Raw genomic sequence first — 26,343 nt, 5'->3', positions numbered from 1 at the left:
ACCAAACACCACTAAACACAGGATTTTCCATAGAAGACTGAAGTTTTATGTGATAAGGTGCAGATTCTGCAGGAACTCAAACCAAATGATGGACCCAAACGCAAGGTATTTGCCTTGGAAATGCTCAGTCGCATAGAGGACAATGAAGATTATCTGAAAAAGGTCATGCTCACAGACAAAGCTTACTTTCATGTATCTGTGAAGGTCAACCAGCACAATGTGAGGACCTGGGGCGCTGAAAACCCCCACGTGGTTATTGAACACATGTGATAGTCCAAAGGTAAATGTGTCGTGTGGCCTTCACCAAGACCGCTTGGTGGGTCTGTTTTTCTTTGTGGAGGATACAGTCACCTCAACAATTTACATGAACATGTTGGAAGGATTTGTCTTCCTACACATTGAAGATCTGCAACCTGATATCATTATTCATCAGGACGGCGCTCCTCCTCATTGGGCCTTAGTCATTTGAGTCGTCCTGAATGAAAAAATTCCAGGTCGCTGGATAGGCTGAGATGGACCAACCGCCTGGCCCACCACAATCACCAGACATAACCCCCCTTGAATGTTTTTTTTTTTTTTTTGCTGTGGGGGGTTTGTCATTTCAACAGTCCCAGAAAATCAATTTGATGCACATCCAGAGAACTGGGCTTACCAACCATGACGGTGCACAGGATTTTTCATAAAAGACTGAAGTTTTCTGCCTATAAGGTGCAGATTCTGCAGGAACTCAAACCAAATGATGGACCAAAATGCAAGGCGTTTGCCTTGGAAGTTCTCAGTCACATAGAGGATTGGGTCTTCCTGCTCAGTCACAATGCTCAGTCACATTTGTCAAAGATGTTGTCGACAACACCAAGATGGTGAACCTGCAGGATCTTCGTTCTCGGATCACAGCTGCATGCGCACTGGTGGACGCAAACATGCTGAGCCGAACATGACAAAAACTCATGAAGCGCCTTGATGTCCTGCACATGATAAACAGAGGTCATATTGAAGTGGATTGATGGTGCGCACAAAACTTTATGAGTTTCTGTATCATATAAACCAAAGGATATAATTTGTGGTTCTAAATATATTAACAACCAAATTTGTCTGCGTGTTTTTGTAACACCGTGTATCACATAATGCTTCAAAATGTTGTAGACGGATTCAGACGAAACCGGGTGGACAGGTTTGTTGTGTAGAAAAAATGAATTGATTTGATTTTGATGAAGAAGCAGATCTGGATACGAGATTAAATTTTTTTTTTTAAATGTCATTCTTCATCATTGAGAGATGGGGCCAAAAACTATTTAGAGCACGATATTTCGAGAAGTTGTGGATGGATTATAACAAAACTTGGTGCATATGTGAAGGTGACAAGAACAAGCTGATTCGATTTTGGTTAAAGTCCAAATGCAGATCTGACCTAATACAGTAGTCCGACACAAAATGTAAAGTGTTCAGCCTGGTGGAGGTATGCACCCTACCGAGAGCCGTTGTCGTTGGTTCTGTGTTTGAGGTCTCACAACTGATTCTGCACAACACTCATGCCTGATGTCTCCTGATCCATATGACGGCAAATACTCGACTTGTTGCGACTGTGCGTTTTTATTCATACACCGAGTCGCTCTTCCTTCCCACAGTGCAAGTAAATGAGATTCCTGGCATGGCAATTCAGTGACAATATGCCCCACCATTCTCCAACTGGTTCTCATTCTCCTCCCAACACTCCTGCAAGTCCATTGGATGTGCAAGCAATTTGTCCAGCCTCTTCTGCCTTCTTGGGTGTTTGATATTGGGCTGGCTTGGTTATACTGTATGCCATTTCCGACACTTTTCCCAGTTTTCCACTCCAACCCATATTGCGATTGAATGGGGGAAATTGACGAAGAGAATTTAAATTAAATTGTCCACCACAAATGAAGAAAAGTTTCTCAATTCAGTATCTAACATAATTTGCCTTTGGCCATTAAAAATAAACAAATAGATCAAAAATTAATAGAAACTTGTTGAACCCATGGAAATTCTGACAATAATCTACATCAAATTAAGCGTAATGGAAACTGTCTTTAATTAGCAAAGAAGATAGATTAAATTAGAAACTAGTGTGTGTGTCTTCTCCATAACTCCAAAACAATAAAACCGAGCAGCCTGAAACTTTGAATGCACACGAAGAAAACTCCAAGGAAGTGGAAGAGAGAAAATTGGATGTTTGGGTTAATTAAAACACTCCTTTTGAAGATAATTAATGGCATTATTTAATTATATTCTTCAACAAATGATCCTCGGCCACCTTGCTCTCCGAGTCTTAAGGCGTTTCCTGGGTAACCCCACTGGTGGTCTGAAGCCGCCATGTTTTTTTGGCCTGCTCAACCATGCCTTGACTTGGAACAGGCCACAACGATTTCTCAACGATAAAGTTTATTTTTCACTTTCCACACTCATATTGAATGCCCGTTCATCATAGCTATGAATCGTTGTATACATCGCTTTTGTCACTCTCTCATCGCTCTCTCACGGAGAAATTAAAGTATATCATCGAAATATTATTTCGGTTTTGAGGATCGGTATGATCCGGACTAAATATCTGTCGAAATCTGTTGTGAAATCTGATAATTTAAGGAAATAACGAGTCTTATAACGAAGCCAATATATCCATTTACTTTAAGCAAGCAAATCTATATTCCCTCCTTCTCCATACATACACAAGAAAATGTGAAATTTCCAAAAGATTAAGCTTATCTTTTTCTACTGTTTGGAGAATTATATTGAGTGAACAAATTTTTTTAGGAACGTAACAAAATTATCCAGTTTCATTGAGCTGTATGATTTAATGCATTCACTACCAGACCTCACGCCCTGTCCCCCAGAGGGATTGCCTATCCATAGCGTCTGCCAGATCGATGTCTATATTTTTGGATGTTTCGCGATGTGCTGTTCTACAGGGTATCAAAACTAATCTGGTAAAAAACGGACGCTTTTAAAGAAAGTTATGACGCTTGCGCGGACTCCGAACCGATGTACCATGTGGCACGTGCACAAAATGGCGCATTTTTTGCCATGTTTATTTCACGGGCGATTGAGCTTTGCAATGTCTCTCGGGTTGTTCTTCATTCAGCTGCAACACTTCTGTGGTGGAGTCAATTTATTTCATTAAATTCATTTTATTTCATTAACTGCTACACGTGCGGTGAAGACAGGCTTTAAAATTAAAGGGATCCTTTATGGTATGTAGCGACAGCCTGGCCAACCATTCCTTATCAACAATTTAATTGGAGTGCTTGCAGGAGTGCTTAAGCCACTTGCCGAGCACCCATTGTCGACAGGGATACTGCACTACGTAGTTCTGAGTGGATCGTTCACTCTCTGTGGACACTTTTGCCATGCCACGTCATTCAGAGCAAGTGGTTCGTGCTCCATCACCCGGAGCGAGTGGTTTGCGCTCCATCACCGTGAGTGAGTGGTTTGTGCTCCATCACCCTGAGCGAGTGGTTTGTGCTCCATCACCCTGAGCGAGTGGTTCGTGCTCCATCACCCTGAGCGAGTGGTTCGTGCCCCATCACCCTGAGCGAGTGGTTCGTGCTCCATCACCCTGAGCGAGTGGTTCGTGCTCCGTCACCCTGAGCGAGTGGTTCATGCTCAGTCACCCTGAGCGAGTGGTTCATGCTCCGTCAACCTGAGCGAGTGGTTCGTGCTCCGTCACCCTGAGCGAGTGGTTTGTGCTACTTCACCCTGAGCGAGTGGTTCATGCCCCGTCATCCCTTGCGAGTGGTTCGTGCTCCATCATCCTGAGTGAGTGGTTCGTGTTCCGTCACCCTGAGTGAGTGGTTTGTGCTCCGTCACCCTAAACGAGTTGTGAAATGACACCTAATTTCCAAGCCATTTGTCATGTTAACGTGTTTTCTAAATTACCGAGCCAAATTTTTTTCCACCCGTCACACACAGCTGTTTATAAAGAATAATGCTTGTGATCATATCGTTGAAATGTCTATTCAAATGCAACATTGTTTTTCGGGGAAAACTACTCAAGGTTTTTGGGTTGTATTCAGTACGTACTGTAGTCAGTAATCACATTGACTCCAACCTGCCGATTCCTCAAAAGTTGCCGATGTCGGGCACTCGTGTGTGTGTGTGTGTGTGTGTGTGTGTGTGTGTGTGTGTGTGTGTGTGTGTGTGTGTGTGTGTGTGTGTGTGTGTGTTGTTCATAAAGTATAACATATTCTTTCTGCTAACTCTCCTACCCCCACCTCTCTCCCTCTCTCTCTCTCTCCCTTTGTCCCATTCTTGCTATACCCCCTCCAAATACAGTGCAGTACCCTCCTCCCGCATCTCCTCTCTCACTCTCCCCCCCTCTCTCTCTGTCTCTGTCTGTGGACATATCCGGATGGTGGTTATGTCTGGACGGTATTTGTGTCTGGGCAGGGTTTGCGTCCAGATGTGCCCCAGCAGTGTTTGTCTCCGGACGCGTCTGAACAGTATTTATGTCTGGATGAGAGTTTGTCTCCGGACTTGGCCAGACAGGAGTTTGTCTCCAGATGGGAGTTTGTTTCTGGGCTGTGTTTATCATATGAGCAGTAGAAAATGGATTTCAGACATTATTTTGTTTCAATCTTCACTGTTATTCTCTGCAGAATCATTTTGATGAGACAGTATGAATCGTAATTAATGCTCCAATGCACATCTGCTTTCCCTTCCCTCACCCCTCCTCATTCCCCCTCCCTCCCCCCTCATTCCCCCTCCATCCTCTCTCATTCTCCTCCACCTCTTCTCTCTCCCCTACCCCTCTCTCCCTCTTGCACCTTTTTTTTTCTCCCTCCCCCCTTTATTATTGCCATCAGCGAAGCAACGGGTGGTATTTGCTAGTATCTAATGAAATGAAATCTCTGTCTTATTTCTAATTTCTTCCTTATCGACTAAAATGTAATCTATATCATATTTTTAATTCAATACATATCTAATTTAATCTATATCTAATTTGGAAATTAATCTATACCTAATTAAATGTAAACTGTAAGTTGGCACAATAATCTGTGAGCGTCATAAGTGTCTGCGGTAGAATGATGGATATGCTCGGCTATCATGGTTTGTCCTGCCGTTTTAGCGCCGGTTCTTCACAAAGACATGCTGCCTTGAACGACGTGGTCAAGCATGCCCTTCGCAGGGCAGGGGTACCATCTGTCTTGGAACCCCTTGGTTTTGACTGTTGCAAAGGAATATGCCCTGATGGCTTGAGTATTGTCTTCTACAAGAATAGGAGACGTCTAACTTGGGACTGTACCTGTGTCGACACGTTTGCCGAATCCCATGTCAACAACATAGCTATTAGGGTCAGAGCGACATCCACAGATGCGGAAAACATGAAGTGCTAGAAATACACTGGTCTTAGTCAGTCCATCATATTTGAGCTGATCACCATCGAAACAACGGGGGTTTACGGACAATCAACGTCCTGCATTCTCAATTACATTGGTGGAAGACTCACAGCAACCGCTGGTGATAGTGGACAACTGCCATGGTTCAAGCAATGGCCGTGCTTGGCTGTCCAGCTTGGAAACGTCATGGGAAACAAGTCCTGGATACGAACACAATTTTTTTTACCTTTTTTATATTTTATTTTTTCATTTGGGTTTTCATTTATAGGTAAACTATATCCAATTTCTAATTTAATCAATATCTACTTTCTAATTCGACCTCTATATAATTGTACATAATCTATGTAATTTCTAATTTAATTTATATCTAATTAAATGTGATCTATATCTAATTTCTAATTTAACATACACCGAGTTCAATGTAATCTATATCTATTTTCTAATTTAACATGTACCTTATTTAATGTAATCTATTTCTAATTAAACATAATATAATTTGTACATCTAATTTCTAATTTAATGTATATCTAATTAAATGTAATCTATATCTTGTTTAATCTAATTTCTTATTCAATCTACATCTAAGTGTAATCTAATTTAATCTATATCTAATTCGACGTAATCAATATCAAATTTCAAATTTACTCAAAGATAAATATAAACAGATACTTACCACGGTCTAAACATTAGTGGGATTCCCTCTGATATCTCAATCTGACTGTAAAACTTTAATTTCTGAACAATTCACATTAAAATTTCTCTTTTAAGAGTGCAATAAAGATAAACGATATTACCTATATATTGAAACGTTCGGTGAGATTTCTTTTGTGCTTCAGGCGTCATCATAAATGCTGTCTTCCGAAACATATGAGAAACATACAAACATACAAATCACGGCTAATTAGATTTAGATTCCCTCATATATCCTTGCATTTGGCCTGATAATTAATATTGATTTGAATCTTTTGAACCGTTTTAACCCCTTGATTGTCTCATAGATTCCTTGCATCTCAGGGCTCTCCATCATAATTTATGAGATTTATATTCATTAATTTATCAAAATCTCCATAACTTCTGAACGTTAAGTATTGTCTTGATCAAATTCAGTTTTGATTTGTGGGACAACTAGTTTATCAGTAATTTAATAATAACCCCAACCTTTACCACTCCATAAATCGCTGCCCTAAATAATGCTTGCATCAAATTAGTACATCTTGTTTAAATTTTTTCTTAGGATATTGCAGTTCATAAACTGACTAAAAATTAAGTGATATCCTCTTACACATATCGCCATTTTGTCTCTATTTAACATTTTGATTGTAGTCCAATGGACAATGCATTCTAAAGGTATCGACCTTTGTAAGGAATTGATTTTCAATGTTTTGCATTGGAATTAATGAGACAGGAATTAATTCATTGAATGAAATCATCATGTCTTCTTATTCATAACCAAATTAAACCCAGAAAAAGATTCACAATGTTTGTGGAGACTATGGATATCGTTTTAGGGTCCTCGAGGTGCTGAATGAGGACTCAGAGCTGCTGGGATTACGGGTTTCCTGTGTCAAAACTAAGATCCAGGCTTTCAATAACATATTGGACGCTGCTATCTTGTCTGTACCTGGTTGTGGCGAGGATGGTGAGGTCACGGGGAGATTCACTGACGTTGGCAGTGATATTCATGTCTCTGCTAGCTGTGAGCCGGAAGTCAATTGACTATGGGTCATGCCTGGGGAGTCATGGAGTCATGGAGTCACTGGATCATGGGGTGTGGCGCTGCCGGTACCTATATATGCAGGAGGACGAAAGTCTGAGTCTTCAGGTCCTTGGTGCTTCCAGTCTTGCTCTTTGGATGGGAGACTTGGATTCTGACCAGGGATCTGAGACAGAGACTTAATTCCTTTGGTACCAGGTCTCTTTGGAGAATCCTTGGCTATTGCTGGCCGGACTTTGTGTCCAACGAGCAGTTGCTGAGAGAGACTCAAGCATGCCTCGTTGTTGCAGCAGGTTGATTAGCATCTCACTGAGATTGGGATGGGCCAGGCATCCGCCTGAGGGATGGCCAGACAGAGGCCCCTGGAGTACTGGCGGAAAGTGGACGTAGCGACGCACTGCTCCAGCGCATGCTCCCATACCTGACCTGTCCTGGGATCTAAAGGGTCTTTGAAGTCTGAGGGTTCCAAAGGGTGTAGCAAGGTATACAGGGTCTTAGGGTTCCAAAGGGTCTTCGGGGTCTAATGAGTATTTTGGGTCTTGAGGATCTTAAAGGCTCCGAGGGGTCTTAGGGTTCTAAGGTATCCGAGGGGTCGTAGGATCTTAGGGGTCTAAAGAGTCTTTGAAGTCTTAGGGGTCTTAAAAGGTGGTAGGGGACTAAAAGGTCTTAGGGCTCTTTAGGGTCTTTGGGTTCTTAAAGGATATTAGTGGTCTAATGGGTTTTGGGCTTTGAGAGGGTCTGGGTGTTTTAGGGGTCTTGAATGGTTTCTGGTTATGAAGAGGCTACAGGGTCTTAGGGGTCTCAAAGAGTATTTAGGGTTCTCAAGGCTCGAAAGGGTTTTTGGGATTTTAGTGGTCTTTAGGGTATTTGTGGTCTTAATGGATCTTGGGGTTCTAAAGGGTCTCATGTAATCAATACACAAACTCACGTTCTGTGCAGACAAACAGACAGACAGACAAATAAACAAAAGGACCAAAATGCAATATCCTCTCCTCTGGAGAGGGTAACTATAATGGAACTCGGTAGAGTGCATACACCCGCCATGCTGAATAGTTTACATTATGTATCCCACTGATTAGCCGAATCTGGTTCCAGACCTGAACCAAAATTGAATTAGCATGTTATTGCCACCTGTCCAACTCATCCTAACCAACAACAACAACAAAAAAACTACAAAAACCAAAACCACAAAAAAAGAGATTTTTTTTTTTTTTTTTGCATTTTCTTCCTTGGATCTTGTGTGGATGGGTTGGTGTGGTGTTCGCGCAGGCATGATGTGCTGAATGGCCTCCACCTGTGTTGGATTTCCTTGTTATTATTTTTTGTTACCCACTTAGTTTTATCATTTGTCCACAACGTTTTGAAATATCTTACTGTATATCGTGGCATGTTCTTGTCACCTAACCAACTCATCCACCTCGTTTCATCATTTGTCCACAACGTTTTGAAATATCTTACTGTATATCGTGGCATGTTCTTGTCACCTAACCAACTCATCCACCTCGTTTCATCATTTGTCCACAACGTTTTGAAATATCATGCTGTATATCGTTTTTGGTCACATTGCTCAATGGTGAAGAATCACTTTTAAATTAAAAAAAACTATCGTCTCCGGATCCGGGGTTGGATCTTCACAAAAATGGAATCATTTCTTCCTTGTCACACACCCAATCTGTCCACCAAGTTTCGTCTGAATCCATCCACAACTTTTTGAGATATTGTGCTATACATAGTTTTTGCCCTATATCTCAATGGTGTGTATGGTTCATGACGCAACAAGGTTTTTGAGTTGGCTTGGTGACGAGAACGTGCCCATTAGATTTTAATTGAGGTCTGGATTCAGATCCAGCTTATCGATGGGATACAAAACGTAAACTACTCAGCTTAGCGGAGGTTTGTGCTCCACTGAGTGTCGTTCTAGTTAGATTATGTGCCACATGGTTGAGTAGGACATCTTGGTTGGAATTCAACTTGTGAGTGGTTTAATCCGCTCGGATCTGAGTAGTGGTGTTAAGCATGCTGTGACAGTGCTTCCTATATGATTTGTGGTGTTACATCTCGGATGTAGCTTCACTTGACTGGCTGCAATTTTTTGGTGATCAACATCTAGATGCAATGAAGAGCAAATTGCCAGAGGGAGGAAGAAGATAATGCACTGATATTGGGGGCACTGGGACAACATGTGGATGCAACAAGAGGATCAATGAACAGGAGGTGCAGATAGGAGGGAAGGGAACGGAGGAAAGAGGTTCTACAAGCAGGAGAACCGAGGACCAAAGAAGTGAAGGTGAGCAGATCTTGGTTTAAGGGTGTTTTACAAGAGGGAGTTTCTTGAAGAACATGTGTGACCTGGAAGAATAAAGCCATTGGAGAACAGAAAGAGGAAGACCTGAGAAGGCATTAGAAAAGAGAGGTCACAAACCTATTTGCAAAGAGAGAGAGAAGAGAGAAGAGAGAAGAGAGAGAGAGAGAGAGAGAGAGAGAGAGAGAGAGAGAGAGAGAGAGAGAGAGAGAGAGAGAGAGAGAGAGAGAGAGAGAGAGAGAGAGAGAGAGAGAGAGAGAGAGAGAGAGAGAGAGAGAGAGAGAGACAGACAGACAGACAGACAGACAGACAGACAGACATACGCAGCAGACCAGGTGTTTCCTGCTTCTCTCAACAATTTACCAAGGATGTTGAGGGATTTGGATTCCACAGTATCCAGGAGAGAAACTTGCCAATTTAAATGTGCACCATGCGCAAGTTTAAGTTGTAAACAAAGGTTTGGCAGACAGTGAGAAGTTCAAATTCACCAAGAACTTTGCACAAATGGATGCACCGCTTGTGGCTGGGTTTAGAGACTGACATTGATATATGATTGGTCTTGGAGAGGAAGTAGCTTTATGCTGAGGCCCAGAAATATGAGACTTAACCTCTTCCATTGTTTTATTGTTGAAATAGGTATGGTGAAACTTCTGGAGAGACAGGGTGAGTGCAAGATTTGTTTCGATTGAAAAATGTGTTTTAACAGTACATTAAACTTTCCAGCTCAGCAGAGAGGGTTAAGTCATTGCTGTCAGCCTGCCAGTGGTACGTACAGTATAATAAATATATGCTTCAATATCCAGTTAGCTGCAGTGGAAAAGGTTTTCCAAAGCATCAGATAGGTTATTGATATATAAATGGACGAGGAATGGGCTGAGGAAGCCACTTTGAGGCCAGTCCAGCCTGCAGTAGGAGAGGAGATGAGAGGATTATGTTGAGGCTACTCACTGATTGCATCAGTGGATTAAGTCAGGTGGCCTTGTATTCCACTGGGAGAAAGCTTGGCAAAGCAGATCAGGGTGGTAGACTGTTGAATGCCCAATTTATGTCTGGAGAGACAGCCTTGACCTCTTGCTGGAGATTCAAGGCCTCTATTCTTTGCTCAGATAGAAGCAGCAGCATATCTGTGGCTAGGACAGAATCAAATTGATTGTCAGGGATCAGGATGTTTGACAAAAGGGAAAATGATGTCAGCTGTAATGATGGATTCCATCACTTATAATTGGAAGTACTGCAACTAGCCTGTAATTGACAGGACCTGTTTTTGCACCTTTCTTTTGTGTTGAAACGCTGCTATGTTGGTTGTCTTCCAAGTATATTGGAAGCACCCTAAGGGCTATAACAAGCTGATGATGACAGACAGAAGAATAGAGCAGCAGTTTCTTACTGTTCATGTACAGTATGCTCAAACCCCTCCAAACCCCCCCCACGCCCAACCCCACAACCACCTCTTGTTTGTCTGTTTGCTGTACCATCCTCCTAACAGTGATGACTTCATTAACCTCTCCCTCTCTCTTGAAATGGACCAACTTATAACTACCCCAACTCTCTCTTCCTCATATGTGATGATTTAAACTGTCACCATACTAATTGGCTGGGCGATGGCCCCTCTTCAACCAGTCATTTAACTGAAAAAAGTGACTTTTGATACTCCATGGACCTGATTAGATCTGTGCACTTTCTGACCCAGGTTTCTGCCAATGGCAAATCATCCCTTTTGAGCTTGGTAATGACCAATCTCCTGCTAATGTCTCCTGTTCTTCCTCTGCTCCTGTTCTTTCTCCACCTTCTCATGGACACTGTGTTTCTCACCTGGAAAGGTGGAGAGGTTTCTGGCAACCCTCAACTATGACCCTGCAAAAGGCCATGACGGCATTAGTGCACGTGTCCATAAAACATGCTTTGCCACTCTTGTTCATCCACTTTATGCTCTGTTCACCCTATCGTTTTCTCTAAGTCACCTTCTGTTTACTTGTGAGTCAGCCAACATCACTGCAACACACAAACGTCGTGCAAAAATGGATTGTTTTAACTACAGGCATATTCATGGAAGAGCTAGAATACCGAATGGACAGTAATGTAACAGAATGGGAACTAGAAGGGCACTCGGGAGAGCGCATACCTCTGCCCTGAAATGCCTGATCCACAAGGACATATCTGGCCCAATACATTTTTGAAATTTCGTGCAATATATCGGTTTTGAACCCTGTCTCTCAATGGTGAAGAATCATTTTTTTTTATTCTAGTCGTCGGATCTGGATCCGCATCTTCACCAAAATCGGATCAATTCGTCATGGTCACACACCCAACCTGTCCACCAAGTTTCATCCATATCAGTCTACAACTTTTTGAGACATCGTGCTCTATATTAGTTTAGCCATTCCTCTCAATGGTGAAGAATCACTTATAAAATTATCAGATCTGGATCCGGATCTTCATCGAAATTGAATCAATTCTTCCTTGTCACACAGCCAACATGTCCACCAAGTTTCCTCCGATTCCATCCACAACTATTTGAGATATCGTGCTGCATATCTTTTTTGGCCCAATTTCTCAATGGTGAAGAATGACTTGTCACACACCGAACTTGTCCACAAAATTTCATCCAGAAATTTATCCACAACTTTTTGAAATATCCTGTACACAGACAAACAGACAGAAAGGGGTGGAAACATGACCTCCTTCACCTTCGGTGGTGGACGTAATAAAGGTTGGAAGAGGAGGTGGGGGAACACACCCACAACAAGGTTGAAGGACAAAATGGGAGACTGGGATGGATGAGGGCCGTAGGAAAGAATGAGAGCAATGGGAGGACGCAGGAGGTGAACAAGATGGAGACAGATGCAAACCGGCAATCACAGAAGAGGAAGGAAAAGCTGGAAACCCATAAAGGGGTTGGCTTTGGGGTAGGGGTGGGGGTTGATGGGGGTAGAAAGGATCATGGTTGTGGATTGGAGATGACCTGAGATGGTGGTGAACTGCTGTCTTGAAACTCTGGAGGGAAGAATGAGATTGAAGAGGCTTAGGAAGTTGGTTCCACAGGTGGGAAAATAGAGGTACAAATTCCTGGAGGTGAGCAGTGAGTCCACATTTTGGGAGTTTCACCAGAAGGGGGTTACTAGCAGACCACGTGTACCCTGTAGAAACCCAGGCAGAGGGGACAGAGCATGGAATGTGCAGAGGGTGCAACACCAGAAAGGAGGTGGTAGAACACAGAGAGACAAATGACCTGTCTGCAATTTTTCTACTTTTTTAATCGAGTCAAGGCTCGTAGAAGAGCTAGAAAACTGAATTGATCAGGATGCAAAAGAACAAAAGGAACAGTAGAAAGAGGGGGAAAACACCAACAACAGGGTTGGAGGATAAAATGGAGGGAGACATGGACAAATATTGGGTGTGGGGAGCAATGAGAGGTAGAGGAGAATGTACAAAAAGGAGAAGATGGACACAGAAGGAAACTCTCAGGAAGGAAAAACTGGAAACTTGGAAGGAGGTTCACTTGGGGGTGGGATGTTCACAGAGAAAACATCATGGCTTTGGATGGGCGATCTGAGATGGTGGTGAACAATTGTCTTGAAAACCCAGAGGGAAGAATGAGTTTGAAGAGAATATGGATGATGGTTCCAAAGGTGGGAAGAAACAGCAAAATTAGTGGAGGTGAGCAGTGATTCTGGATTTTGAATTTTGGGAGTTTCACCAAAAGGGAAACTTGGGGGGGGGGGACTCTCTTCTACTGTCTCCTCTCCTGCCTTGTGCCCCATCCTGCTCTGTCTGTGATCGGTCCCCCAAATATTTCCGCAGCGCACTCAAATTCCGCCAGCGACCCCCTTCTGGTGAAACTGCCAAGGTCAAGAATCACTGTTCACCTTCGCTATTTCATTTTTATTTTTTTTGCCACATCTCTTCCCTCCCACACTCTCTTCAATCCCATTTCTCCATCAGGTCTTCCAAACAGCTGTTCACCACTGTCTCATATCTTCCCCCATCAAAAAACATGATCTTTTTCCCCCCTGTTAATCCACCTCAAGCCCATCTCCTTCAAATTCCCTTTTTTATCCTTCCTGAAAGTCCCTGTAGTGTCCATATTGTTTACCCCGTGTACCCCTCCCCATCCCTCTCTCTTCCACAGATCTGATGTCCCTGTTCCCTACTGTTTTGTACTTCCCTCTCACTCTTGTTTCAGAGAGGAAACTTGTTTCCGATTCCCTTCATCATATGTTTTGCGTATTAGGTATTATACAAGCCTCGACAAAGTATACAAACAAAAGGGGGGTTGCAGGTGAGCCAGCCCAAAGGGGGGGAGCAGTAGTCCATCAAGCTTCAGCTGAAGGCCTTGTAGGTGGATAGTTCAGGTGTTCCAAGGAAGGACTTTGCAGGGTAGAGGATGCCCAGTCATTGACTGGCTTAAAAATTTTATTTTGTTTTATTATTTATTTTTCTATACATTGTTGAGGTTTGTGGAAGAGCTAGTAGTACATAGTACACTGAACAGATCAGGACAAAAGGAACAATTGACAGAGGGAGGAAATGCCAACAGCAGAGTTGAAGACCAAGATAGAGGCAGATTTGGACAAACCATGTGGGGAGAAATGGGGGAGCAGAAGAGGATACATGGGGGTGGAGAAGATGGATAAATAAGGAAACTCATGAGGGAAAATTGGCAATTTGGAAGGAGGGGGGTTAACGAGGCTGGAAAAGATAATGGTTTTGGATTTGGGATGATCAAAAATGGTGGTGTGCCGCTGTCTTGAAGACCTGGAGGGAAGAATGAAATGGAAGAATATGTGGAAGTTGATTTCATAGGTATGGAAAAAAAGAAAAGAGGAATGAATGAGTGGAGGTGAGAGCAGAGATCCTGGATTCCAGTAGTTTCACCAGAAGGGGGTTGATGGTGGATCATGTGTGCCTTGCAGAAACCTGGAAGGGGGAGGGGCAGGGAGGGGGGCAAAGCACTGAAAGACAAAAATCCCTGTTGAAACCTGGGGGTTTCAAAATATATCTGGGGGTAGGGGGACAAAGGCCAACTTAGAAATGTGGTTTGCTCAAGAAAGATCATAGCTGATAGTGAGACCCAGTAGTTTGAATGACTGAAACTCCTCAAGAGGATTGTTAAGAAAGTAGATTGGAGGGATTACGAGACAGTCCTTTCAGAGAGAGAGATAGTGATAGTGATAGTGAGATTTGTTAGGATTGGAAGACGTATTCCAAGTGTTTGACAGTCTTGTGATCTTGTCAAGGTCTGAAGAGAGGGAAGGGGTTGCAGCCTGTCTACCTGAAGGATGAGGGATGTCACGTCAGCAGGTGGAGTCATCAGTAAATAGATAAAGAGGATATTCCAGACAGTCAGAGAGATCAATGATGAAGATGACGAATAGGTCTCTGCTCAGAACACTGTCTTGGGGCACTCCATCCTTGACTGGGAGAGGGGACGAAAGGATTCCGTTGAGAGACAAACGTTGGCTCCGAGAGTGGAGATATTCTTCCAATTATTTTCTTCCCATTATATTCTTCCAATTATAAGCGACATCATGGTTTGATGTCAACATCAACACAGCTGAAATCAAACCTTCCTTTTTCTCCAATAGCCTCATCTCAGACCATCAGTTCAGATTCAGAAAGTTAATGTTACCCTGGACAGGCTGCTTCTCCTCCCCAATAAATGGATGGAGGCCTTCAATGTCAGACATGAGATCTGGGCCGTCTCTCTGGACTTATCTCGTGCTTTCGATAGAGTCTGGTATCCCTCCTTGCTCGCCATCCTCTCTGTTTACGGCATCCAAAATGCCACCTTCTCTCATATCTTACTGACTTCCTCCTCATCGTCAGCGTGTGGCTTTTAACAGGATCATCTCATCTTTCCCTGTCAAGGCTGGAGTGCCCTTGGGAAGTCAGTGTCTTGGACCCAATCTTATTCATCATCTTCATCCGGGATCTTCTGATTGTGCAGAAAATAATGCCTTTCTCTTTGCTGATGACTCCACCCGCTGCCATAACATTTCCCATCCCTTAAACAAAGAGGCCTCTTCCCTCTCTACAGACCTTGATAGAATCGGTGTTTCAACCCCGACAAAACATTTGAAACTAGAACGGAACTCGGTGGAGCGCATACCTCCACCAGGTTGAACAGTTCACATTTTGTATCCCACTGATGGGTCGGATCTGAATCAAAATCGAATCGGCTTGTTCTTGTCACCCAACAACTCATCCACATCGTTTTGTCACAACTCGTACGCAACTTTTTGTGATATCGTACTATATATATATATATATATATATATATATATATATATATATATATATATATATATATATATATATATATATATATATATATATATATATATATATATATATATATATATATATATATATATGTCGTTTTTGGCCCTATCTCTCAATGGTGAAGAATCACTTTAAAATTTTCGAATCCAGATCCGGATCTTCATCCATCCAACCTGTTCAGCAAGTTTCATCCGAATCCGTGAACAATTTTTTTGAGATATTGTGCTCTGTGGTTATCTTTTGTTCCGTCCGTTTCGTGTTCTGGATCTTCCAGGAACCTCGACCACATATACAAACAAAAATGTGTTGCATCATTAATGAAGCCAAGTTTATAAAATATACATTTACATTCATTCACAAATTTATATTTATTTATTTATTTATTCATTTTCAGCCTGTGGCAGCTTTGGAGGTACATGGAGGAATCCCGGCAGAGGTACAAACTGCCATCCTGGCGTTTCACTGGTCGGGTGATCCATCAATGTGTGTGTCGTCCCTCGGATGGACGTTAAACTGGGTGTCCCGTCGACCTAGTGCCGACATTAGTTGGTGGACGGCGAAGATCCCATGCACGATGTCCTTCGCGAAGAGTAGGCGAGCTATCGCCGGCACCATGAACAAATTACAAATTCCTGCCCGAATTACTCATTCGAATGTCAGTTCGGGTTGTAAAGTTCGGGTGAAGTCTCCGTGGTTTCGTGTTGATAACGGATATCTGTACCTGTACGTGTACCTGCGTTCAGTCCGGGAAGCTCGCACGGTGCTTTGGGAGTCTCAAATTGCTGATCCGTCACGATGAGCACTCACAGAGCCCCACGGGTGGCCAAGAGCGTCTCCACCACCTTGTAAACAAATCACTTCCTTCGGCCGCCGACCCCCACGACCCCTCCCCACAACCACACGCGGCGCGCATTCACGGGTCTCCTCGCTGGCAAACAGGGCGACAAGTCACAATTAACGACCCTCGCCCCCAATCCACACCAAACCTCGCTGTGATTTACGTGCACCTTTGTTCGCTCACAAATTTCCGCCTCCCTGCCCCCCCCTCACCCCCAACCCCCACCCCCCTCCTTCCACCACTCCCGATACTGTTCTCGACAGGGTAGATGACCTCCATAATCGCCAGGGCGGTATAAAAAGGCTCGAGTGGCAAAAAGGAAACGATTGAAAACCACGGAGCTGTGACTTCGCACACAGTTCTGGAGTTGGTGCCATCACAGGTGAGTGAGGGCGTCATGCGACGTGGGTACGCGACACGGACTTGGTTTGATTGGTAAACTCTCTGTCATCTTGGTTGTGTTGTTTTGTAAGATTATACGTTTTGCCTTAAAAAACCACGAAATCATCTCTTGTGTGTCGTATTTTCACTTTAACAATGAACTCAGAAGACAATCAATTTTAAAAATGAAGAAGAAGAGTTTGAATTTAGACTCTCCAGCCGTTAAGATAAATTTGTGTGCATCTACAAGTTATAGAACCGAAACAGACCTCGACCAATAACAGGGGTAACCCTGGAGGATACACTCATTGAGAAAGGTAGTTTTCAACTGAAGATATTAACGATCAAAGACTTCATGACGAGGCAACACTACGCATCAAGACGCTGGTCATGGCCTTTCAGTTTTGATACGGATCAAGGTGAATTGCAACTTTTAACCTCGAATTATACTTGAAACGTTGTTTTGAAAGATTTTCACAATGAACAGAAATATTTGAATTTTTCTTTTTTTTTCGATACAAGATCGAGGCTCATGGAAGGAGCAAAGTGATGGAGGGTTAAAAAAAAAAGATACAAGGAACGGAGGATGGTGTGGCAGTGGAGTCACAGATGGACCAAATAACCGAGGGAATGAATGAACAGGAAAAGAGGAGGAGGAGGAGGAGGAGGGAGGAAATGGTAGATATCAACAAGTTAGAGGGTTGGGTTGGGTTGGGTAACGGTTAATGGGGGTAGAGAAGGTTGTGTGTTGGGATTGGGGATGATGTGCCCCGTTTATTCGCCTGGTGTTGGTTCAATGGTTAGGGTGGTGGGCTTGGGATACTAGGATCCTGAGTTCAAATCCAACTCTGCCTTTGAATTAATACCAGGTGGGGTTGATTCTGCCTGTCATCCTTTTGAGGTCGGCAAAATGAGTGCCAGCTTGCTGGTATCCTGTGTCGGAGTGGCGACCTGTCCAGGATTGTGCCCAATAGCCAAGGAGACTGCTTAAGCAGCACCAACGCTCCGCACAGAGTATGGTCCCAATGGATTGGATTGGATGTGCTCCACTTGCTTGAAACTCTGGAGGGAAGTGTGTCACTGAACCATCTGATGAAGGTAGTTTTAGCGTTTAAAGGTTATGACACGACTTGTAACAACATTGTTGGGTTTAAGTTTATGTGGATCCATTACTGTGATGAGATGTTCCTCATTTAGTGGATATGTATGATTCAGGAGGAGCATTGGTAGTGGGGAAAACGTTGTGTGTGTGTGTGTGTGTGTGTGTGTGTGTGGGGGGGGGGGCAGGAGAGGGTAAGAGTTGAGGGTGTGCAGTGCTACATGATTTGTACAAAGTAGTATGAGGGAGTTTAAAATCCCACCATATTACATAATAAATACAAGATCTATAATGGCAGATCGTGACTCGCAGGATAGCTCAGAAATCCAGATGTTTAAATTCTCTCGTCTGAGGTTCGATTCCCATCAAAATTAGCTCCGCCATCAGAGAGTTATATCCTAATGTCCTTTCAAACGAGAATATCTATCTCTATCTCTATCTCTATCTCTATCTCTATCTCTATCTCTATCTCTATCTCTATCTCTATCTCTATCTCTATCTCTCTCTCTATCTCTATCTCTCTCTCTCTCTCTCTCTCTCTCTCTCTATCTCTCTCTCTCATGGTGCCTGACTGTATCAACTGCTGAGATCATGGCAAACTACCCCGCATGTCTGAAATTTCTTTGTGATCTTTCAAATTCTGAACTTTTATCAAAAGACCATTTATCAAGTCCACACACACTTTGAAGGTGGTGTGAAATCTACACACGGTAGTTATATTTGTTGTGGTCTATGGGATCCAAAAGGTATGAGCAATATATTCCATTGTGTGTGTGTGTGTGTGTGTGTATGTGTGTATGTATATATATATATATATATATATATATATATATGTGTGTATGTGTGTATGTATATATATATATATATATATATATGTGTGTGTATGTGTGTATGTATATATATATATATATATATATATATATATATATATATATATATATATATATATATATATATATATATATATATATGTGTGTATGTGGCTCCTGAAATAATTTAAACTAGTTTGTTGTCTTTCTCGCCAAATTAATTTTCTTCAAAACTTCTACAGTGTTCATTTCCCATTCACTTTCTTCTCTACCTCCTCCCTTTCCTCTCCATCTTCCCCATCATGCTGCCTGTCCCTTTCAAATTCCCTCCCTCTTTGCTGTTCTTTGTTCCATCTCCGCTGCCCGTTTTGCAGGACAAAATCGATTTCGCTTTTTTTGTTCTCTTCTTCTCTACCTCCAACGTCTCCCAAAACGAACACTACTGCGACTACTTTAATGGCCCAAATTATTCCCAGAAAGTTGTCGGCTCAAGAGTTTCATGAACCACCTGGCCAGGCTTGCCGTTTGATGGGAGAATGTGGAAATTCTTGAGGGTCGGACGATAACTCATCTGGCTCTTCACGAAATACCTGCGATCTTTAACCTCCGCAAACTGAGTGTTAGCACACAGGACACCCCAGATTACCATCCATGTGAGATGCAATTCCCTACCTGCAAAGCCCCAATCCGACAATTTACACTTAGATTGGGAATTGACCCCAGACATGACATTCTTAAAGGTAACTGTAGTTCACCTGTCATCATGGCAGAATTCCTAAATTGAGATTTAAATCATCTTCACTAGGATAATGTTTAGCTTAGTGTTTTAAGCTATTTGCACTGAGATGGGAGTAAAGGGATGTGGATAATCGAGTCGAGTAATTGGGGGAGAAATCAAGAAGGTTCCCCCTCTCTGTCCCTACAACTGCGAGAAAAGATGAACGAAAGAATGGATATGGGACGTGAACCTAGATTTTTGGAGTTTCACAAGGAGTGCATTGTTGGAAAAATGTGTGACCTGGAGAGACGAGGAAGGGATTAAAGAGGAGAGGGATCAAGACATGAGGAGGGCTGATAGGAAACAGGTCACCAACCTGCGTGTGCCAAGAAAAGAGCGAACTCTGTGCCCAATGATGTTGAGAGCTTTAGATTCCACAGTGTCCAGGAGGGTGAGCTATGGACAAAGACCTTGTAATCTGAGAGAAGTTCAGATGTACCAAAAATCACTAATTTGCTTAATTGCTATGAACACAACAGGGGCTGATAGTATGGCCTAGAGGAACGCACACTCACCTATAAGTTGTCCATCCTGGATTTGAATCCTGACCCTGCTTTAAACTGTCATCCCAATGCTTCACAGGCAGGGTGATCCATCAGTGTGTGTGCCATCCCTCGGATTGATGTTCAACAGGCGTCCCGTTTTCCAGCATTAGTTGGTGGACATTGAAGATCCCACGGTGTCCTTCATAAAGAGTAGGCAAGCTATCGCCGGAACCATGGCCAAATCCCAAATTCCTCTCCTAACTACAGTACTTATTCGAGCGTCAGGCCTGGTCAGCTGTTTCGTGAAAGACTTGGGGCAAAATTTCACCCGGCCAACCGCACAAGAACGTGGGAATAATTCTGTCCATTAAGGAAGAAGATATTAACACAACAACAAATCTTAATGATGGGAAATGCAAAACAAAGAAAAATCAGCATTTGATTGTCCTAAAGCAACATTCACTTTCCAAGAAATGAGCAGACAATTGGAGATTGAATAAGATGTGATGTGTTTTCAACACAAAATGAAGTCACAAAACAATCCTAACATTGGATCAGCCTTAATCGTCTCAGGTGAATGTCTCTTCCACTGAGTTTTTAATATGATATATATATATATATATATATATATATATATATATATATATATATATATATATATATATATATATATATGTATATATATATATATATATATATATATATATATATATATATATATATATATATATATATATATATATATATATATATATATATATATATATAGGTTCAATCATGTGTATGCAGCACATAGCTGTGAATTTGCATCGTTCCTGGAGGTGCGGCTATGCCACCGATGCAGCGCCTCCATAGATGATGATGATGACAGGAACAGAGAATTTGGCAATGGTACCAGTACACACTTGCCTAATATTTACCTCCACCGCTTAAGGTGAAGGAGGTGATGTTCTCACCCCTTTCTGTCTGCTCGGTAGTTGCAAAATCGAAGAATTTTTTAATTTTTTTTTTAATGGACGGATTCAAAAAGTTGAAGACGGATTCGGAAGAAGCTTTGTGGAGGAGTTGGTTCGGTGACGAGAACAAGCTGAATTTAGTTTAATTTGAGTTCAGGTCCGAATGCAGATCCGGCCTATCGATTGGACACAAAACGTAAACTAATTAGCCTGGTGGAGGTGTGCACTCTACCGAGTGGTCGTTGTAGTTTATAAATGTACAGTGGGGCCTTTACGATACACCAGCAGATGCTGGCAGACAGGTTCTGAAGGATGGCATACCTACTCATTGATGCGATGGAAGGAATCGGCAGAACGTTGATCGAAGTATGTTAACTGCCACAGTGAGCAAGGTTTAACACCCAAAACATCAGCTTGTCCTCGTTTCCCAGGGCAGTCAGCATACCTTGATCAACGTTCGGTTGACTGCATCCATTGCTCAACCTGCTTGCCGATGCAGAACAACAACTAGTGTTTATGATTAATACTAGTTTTCTATTCTACCCATTGATGCAACATCCTGTTTGGCAGGCACCAGGATAGGGGTTTACACTCGAGATAGGAATGGAACCCACACTGGAGAGCGCATGATGGGAATGGAACCCAGACTGGAGAGCACATGATGGGAATGGAACCCAGACTGGAGAGCGCATGATGGGAATGGAACCCAGACTGGAGAGCACATGATGGGAATGGAATCCACACTGGAGAGCACATGATGGGAATGAAACCCAGACTGGAGAGCACATGATAGGACTGGAACCCAGACTGGAGAGCACATGATAGGAATGGAACCCAGACTGGAGAGCACATGATAGGACTGGAACCCAGACTGGAGAGCACATGATAGGACTGGAACCCAGACTGGAGAGCACATGACGGGAATGGAACCCAGACTGGAGAGCACATGATGGGAATGGAACCCAGACTGGAGAGCACATGATCGGAATGGAACCCAGACTGGAGAGCACATGATGGGAATGGAACCCAGACTGGAGAGGACATGATGGGAATGGAATTCAGACTGGAGAGCACATGATGGGAATGGAATCCACACTGGAGAGCACATGATGGGAATGAAACCCAGACTGGAGAGCACATGATAGGACTGGAACCCAGACTGGAGAGCACATGATGGGAATGGAACCCAGACTGGAGAGCACATGATGGGAATGGAACCCAGACTGGAGAGCGCATGATGGGAATGGAACCCAGACTGGAGAGCACATGATGGGAATGGAATCCACACTGGAGAGCACATGATGGGAATGAAACCCAGACTGGAGAGCACATGATAGGACTGGAACCCAGACTGGAGAGCACATGATAGGACTGGAACCCAGACTGGAGAGCACATGATAGGAATGGAACCCAGACTGGAGAGCACATGATAGGACTGGAACCCAGACTGGAGAGCACATGATAGGACTGGAACCCAGACTGGAGAGCACATGACGGGAATGGAACCCAGACTGGAGAGCACATGATGGGAATGGAACCCAGACTGGAGAGCACATGATCGGAATGGAACCCAGACTGGAGAGCACATGATGGGAATGGAACCCAGACTGGAGAGGACATGATAGGAATGGAATTCAGACTGGAGAGCACATGATGGGAATGGAATCCACACTGGAGAGCACATGATGGGAATGAAACCCAGACTGGAGAGCACATGATAGGACTGGAACCCAGACTGGAGAGCACATGATAGGACTGGAACCCAGACTGGAGAGCACATGATAGGAATGGAATCCAGACTGGAGAGCACATTATAGGAATGGAACCCAGACTGGAGAGCACATGATAGGAATGGAACCCAGACTGGAGAGCACATTATAGGAATGGAACCCAGACTGGGGAGCACATGACAGGAATGGAACCCAGACTGGAGAGTACATGATAGGAATGGAATTCAGACTGGAGAGCTGACCCGATTATGAACTCTCATCCTGGTGCTTTGCATGTGGGTACCCCATCCTTCAGAGGGATATTTACTCAGTTATTCATCCGACCAGCTTTTGCTGGAAGGTGTCTTAACATCCCATAATGCCTTTCAAAATGGCACTTGTGTTCCAGTACCCTGACAATTTAAAAAATTTCTGTACTTATCTGCAGCATCTTGCAATGGAGTGACAACCTGTCGAGGGGTGGTTCTTGGCCACACACATTTTCACAGTTTTGGATTTTGTACAAAGCTTTCAGTGTAAAAAAAAATAGGTGAAGACATTTCATTTATGATATTATATATATATATATATATATATATATATATATATATATATATATATAATGTATATATACAGGATACATATATTACGACAGCAGTAAACCCCATAAATGGCATGTTGATTATCTTTGAATGTGTTTGTACTCGGCTGGATAGAACATTGCGAGGTTTACGAAACACTAATGCTGGATATTAACCATTTTCTTCACTGTGAAAGTTTTGACATCCTTTGTATAACATTGTAAACAATCCTGAACATCTATACCTGTTTACATATATTTTAGCTAAGTGTACTTGGATATTCCACCAGTCATTAAATTTTTGCACGACTCCACCAACCTCACACCAACACAAATATGGCAGACACAACACCTTTCAAAAACTCCCAACAGCTCATTCTTAATAATTCAGCTTCATTTCAGTTTCCAACATAAAATCAAACTTAAAATGTTGTTTTGGTACAGTGACAGAAGGGAGCGCTGCCTCTTAAAGCAGGTTATCCTTTGACGAGTTCATCACGTCTACTTGCACACGTTTGTCTAAGTTAAGCCCATGATGTCTTTCCAACAGAGTTAGACATTTGGCCAGCATCCCGGCCAAATAGCATGGTCTTATGCTATAAAAGATCTGATATGTTCTTCTTTTTTATAAACAGTATCTAAGGCTCGAAGTGGAGCTGCCACATACATCTCGCACACATGGACATACAGACGAACACACAAGATGCAACACAGGACTGTTAGATGAGACAAACAAAGCCAACTGAGCGTGCGGGAGGTGCCGTCACTTCTTGGGGAACTCTGGGTACAAGTGACGTCACAACGATGGCGCTGCATTTCTCATCGCACTCAGCTGGGCATTTCCAAAGGAGTTTCCTCGTCCCCATAGATGCCAACCTCTGGGGATTTTCCATGCTCTGTCATTTTAAATGCTGAACATTAAGCAACGAAGCAGCACTTATCATTTTGAAAGTCTTTTGTATGATTCAGCCAGGATTTTAACCACTGACCTCCCAGACTCAGAGTGGATGCCCTATTACATCACTGAGCCATATTATTGGTCTGAAAGAAAATGTACTAATTAAAAATCCTGTTGTTCACCTTTTCAGAGCAATTTCAAGCACCTCCTGAAATGAAAACACTGTGGTCATTGAGGTGGTGTCTGTGTTGTGCGATAATCATCTTGGCTGAATTATGGAGTTGTCATGGAGCAAGACCAAAGCTGCCCATTACTCCCGCTCGTGCTGAGCATGAGGTGGTGCGCGGAGGAGCATCTGCAGCCGGTGAGCCTGAGACGCTCTTTCTTCTCGGCACTTTGGCATTGCCATAGTTTTCTCTCAATGGTTCCATTTAATGAATGATTAGAATAATGTCTTCGTCAGCACGTTCAGTTTTGCTCAACTCGATCCTTGTGAAGTTACTTTGATCCATATGTATTGCAATGATCGTTTTGAATTGTCACACACAACAGCACTGGGCGATACAGGTTGTACATAGGCCTCATGGTCTATTCTGTCATGTGATTTTGTAAATTTATCCATAATATGGATGGAATTATTTTGGACATCATGTTAATTAACAGCCATTATTTTCTAAAATGCATGGTTATTTCATTCTGTGTGTGTGTAGGTTGCTCATTTGGTGGCCGTTTCTACGCACTCAAGGAGTCATGGAACCCAGACCTGGGAGACCCCTTTGGTGTTATGCCCTGTGTAAACTGCTTCTGTGAGCCGGTGAGATCGTCTGCCCATGCTATCCCTCAGATATACTTTATAAGTACTCAGAGAAATACAACCAGACTTGATGGTGTAATGGTTCGAGGGTCCATTCTGAGTGTGGGAGGTCAGTGGTTTGAACCCTGGCTGAGTCGTACTATAAACTTAAAAATGGTATGTGCTGCTGTTGCAAATCTGGAAGCCATGAGCACACAACATACAGGTCCTATAGATCAGTTATATCGGTAAGTACATGTTGCCAGTTAGGGTCCCGACCCGAGTCTAAGGGGTAATTAAATGTTCCTGCGCTGTGGAGTTATTTTAATAGTCAGGTTTTCTTTTCGTTTATTACACCACCAACAACAACTACAACAACGCCAGCATTGTTTCACCTTCATCTCGCTTCTTCCCACCGACGCCATCGCTCACGTGCGTGTCAGCACGAACGTGGGCGGAGTTCACGAAGGCCTGACGTCTCTCTCGTGAATCCTCGGCAGATCGGGGACACGGCAGGGAATCAAGGCGCCCGACGCCCCCCGACCAATGACGGAGAGACAACGGAGTTCCCCGGCGAATGAGGTGCGCGGAGGGGTGAGACGCGTGCCCCCCGCCCCGACGGGGAGCGAGTATAAATAAATGTGACAGGTGGTCTAGTCGGTCTGTCTGGTCTGGTCTTGGTCGTCGTCATCGTCATCTTCTTCCTCCTCCTCCTCCGCCGCACGATCGAGCACTTGAGAGACACCATCCCCCGCAAGAACCGCAAGGGTCGCTTGCCAGTGCCTGGATTTGGCTCGCCTCCCGCTGGTACCTGGACTGAGTCAGCTCGAAGACCACACAAGGTGGACAGGTCCAAGACAGACCCTGGTCCTCAGCCCGACTGTCCTCCGGGCTGGAAGTCCGAATAAAGACCACTTCGGTCCGATTATTTGGGTGTGTGTGCGTGTGTGTGTCCGTGGGCCCATCTGTTAAGTAGTGAACTGTATAAGTGCTCTTGTTGTACATACCTTGCATACCTCCATTTATTAATATTCGGTTTAACCCTGTCCTTATGTGCTTCCCTCATACCCCCATCGTAAATAAACATCCCCATTTGTGAAATGTTTCAGCTTGTTCGTGTCTATTCCTTCATTGGCTTCGCATGCTGCGTGTTGGAAAATTAGCCAGGCCGTTGCCGTTGTAACGGGATATTTGGGACCGACGGATCTCGGTGATCAAACCACTCGGATCGCACATGGAACGAGTACGCTAAGCGGCTCGTTCCGCACGAGCATCGTCGAGGGTGAATTTCCCCGGTAGTTTGGACCACGTGTGTATTTAGGTAAATTGAAATTGGCAATCGACCTTACCCCACGTGGTCTGTCT

The 26,343-nt window shown here is 43.3% G+C and overlaps 1 protein-coding gene across 4 annotated transcripts in view; it reads left to right on the top strand.

Annotated features, from left to right (window-relative positions):
• The window catches only part of CHRD (chordin), a 124,421-nt gene that overhangs the window by 4,926 nt on the left and 93,152 nt on the right, over positions 1 to 26,343 (top strand). For 2 of the 4 annotated variants that reach the window (XM_085848759.1, XM_085848758.1), the window contains exons 2-3: positions 24,376 to 24,549; positions 24,896 to 24,999. In XM_085848759.1, coding sequence (XP_085704885.1) covers positions 24,376 to 24,549; positions 24,896 to 24,999 — 278 coding nt within the window. Of the gene's footprint in view, positions 1 to 16,725; positions 16,873 to 24,375; positions 24,550 to 24,895; positions 25,000 to 26,343 lie in introns of those variants that run through there. The other 2 variants (XM_085848761.1, XM_085848760.1) reach the window with 2 other exon arrangements.

The sequence above is a fragment of the Eptatretus burgeri genome, chromosome 12, assembly GCF_056783735.1.
Source record: "Eptatretus burgeri isolate ZD-2024b chromosome 12, Ebu_testis_v1, whole genome shotgun sequence".
NCBI lineage: Eukaryota > Metazoa > Chordata > Myxini > Myxiniformes > Myxinidae > Eptatretus > Eptatretus burgeri.
Note: the sequence above shows the minus strand (reverse complement) of the source record. Positions and strands in the feature narration are given on the sequence as shown.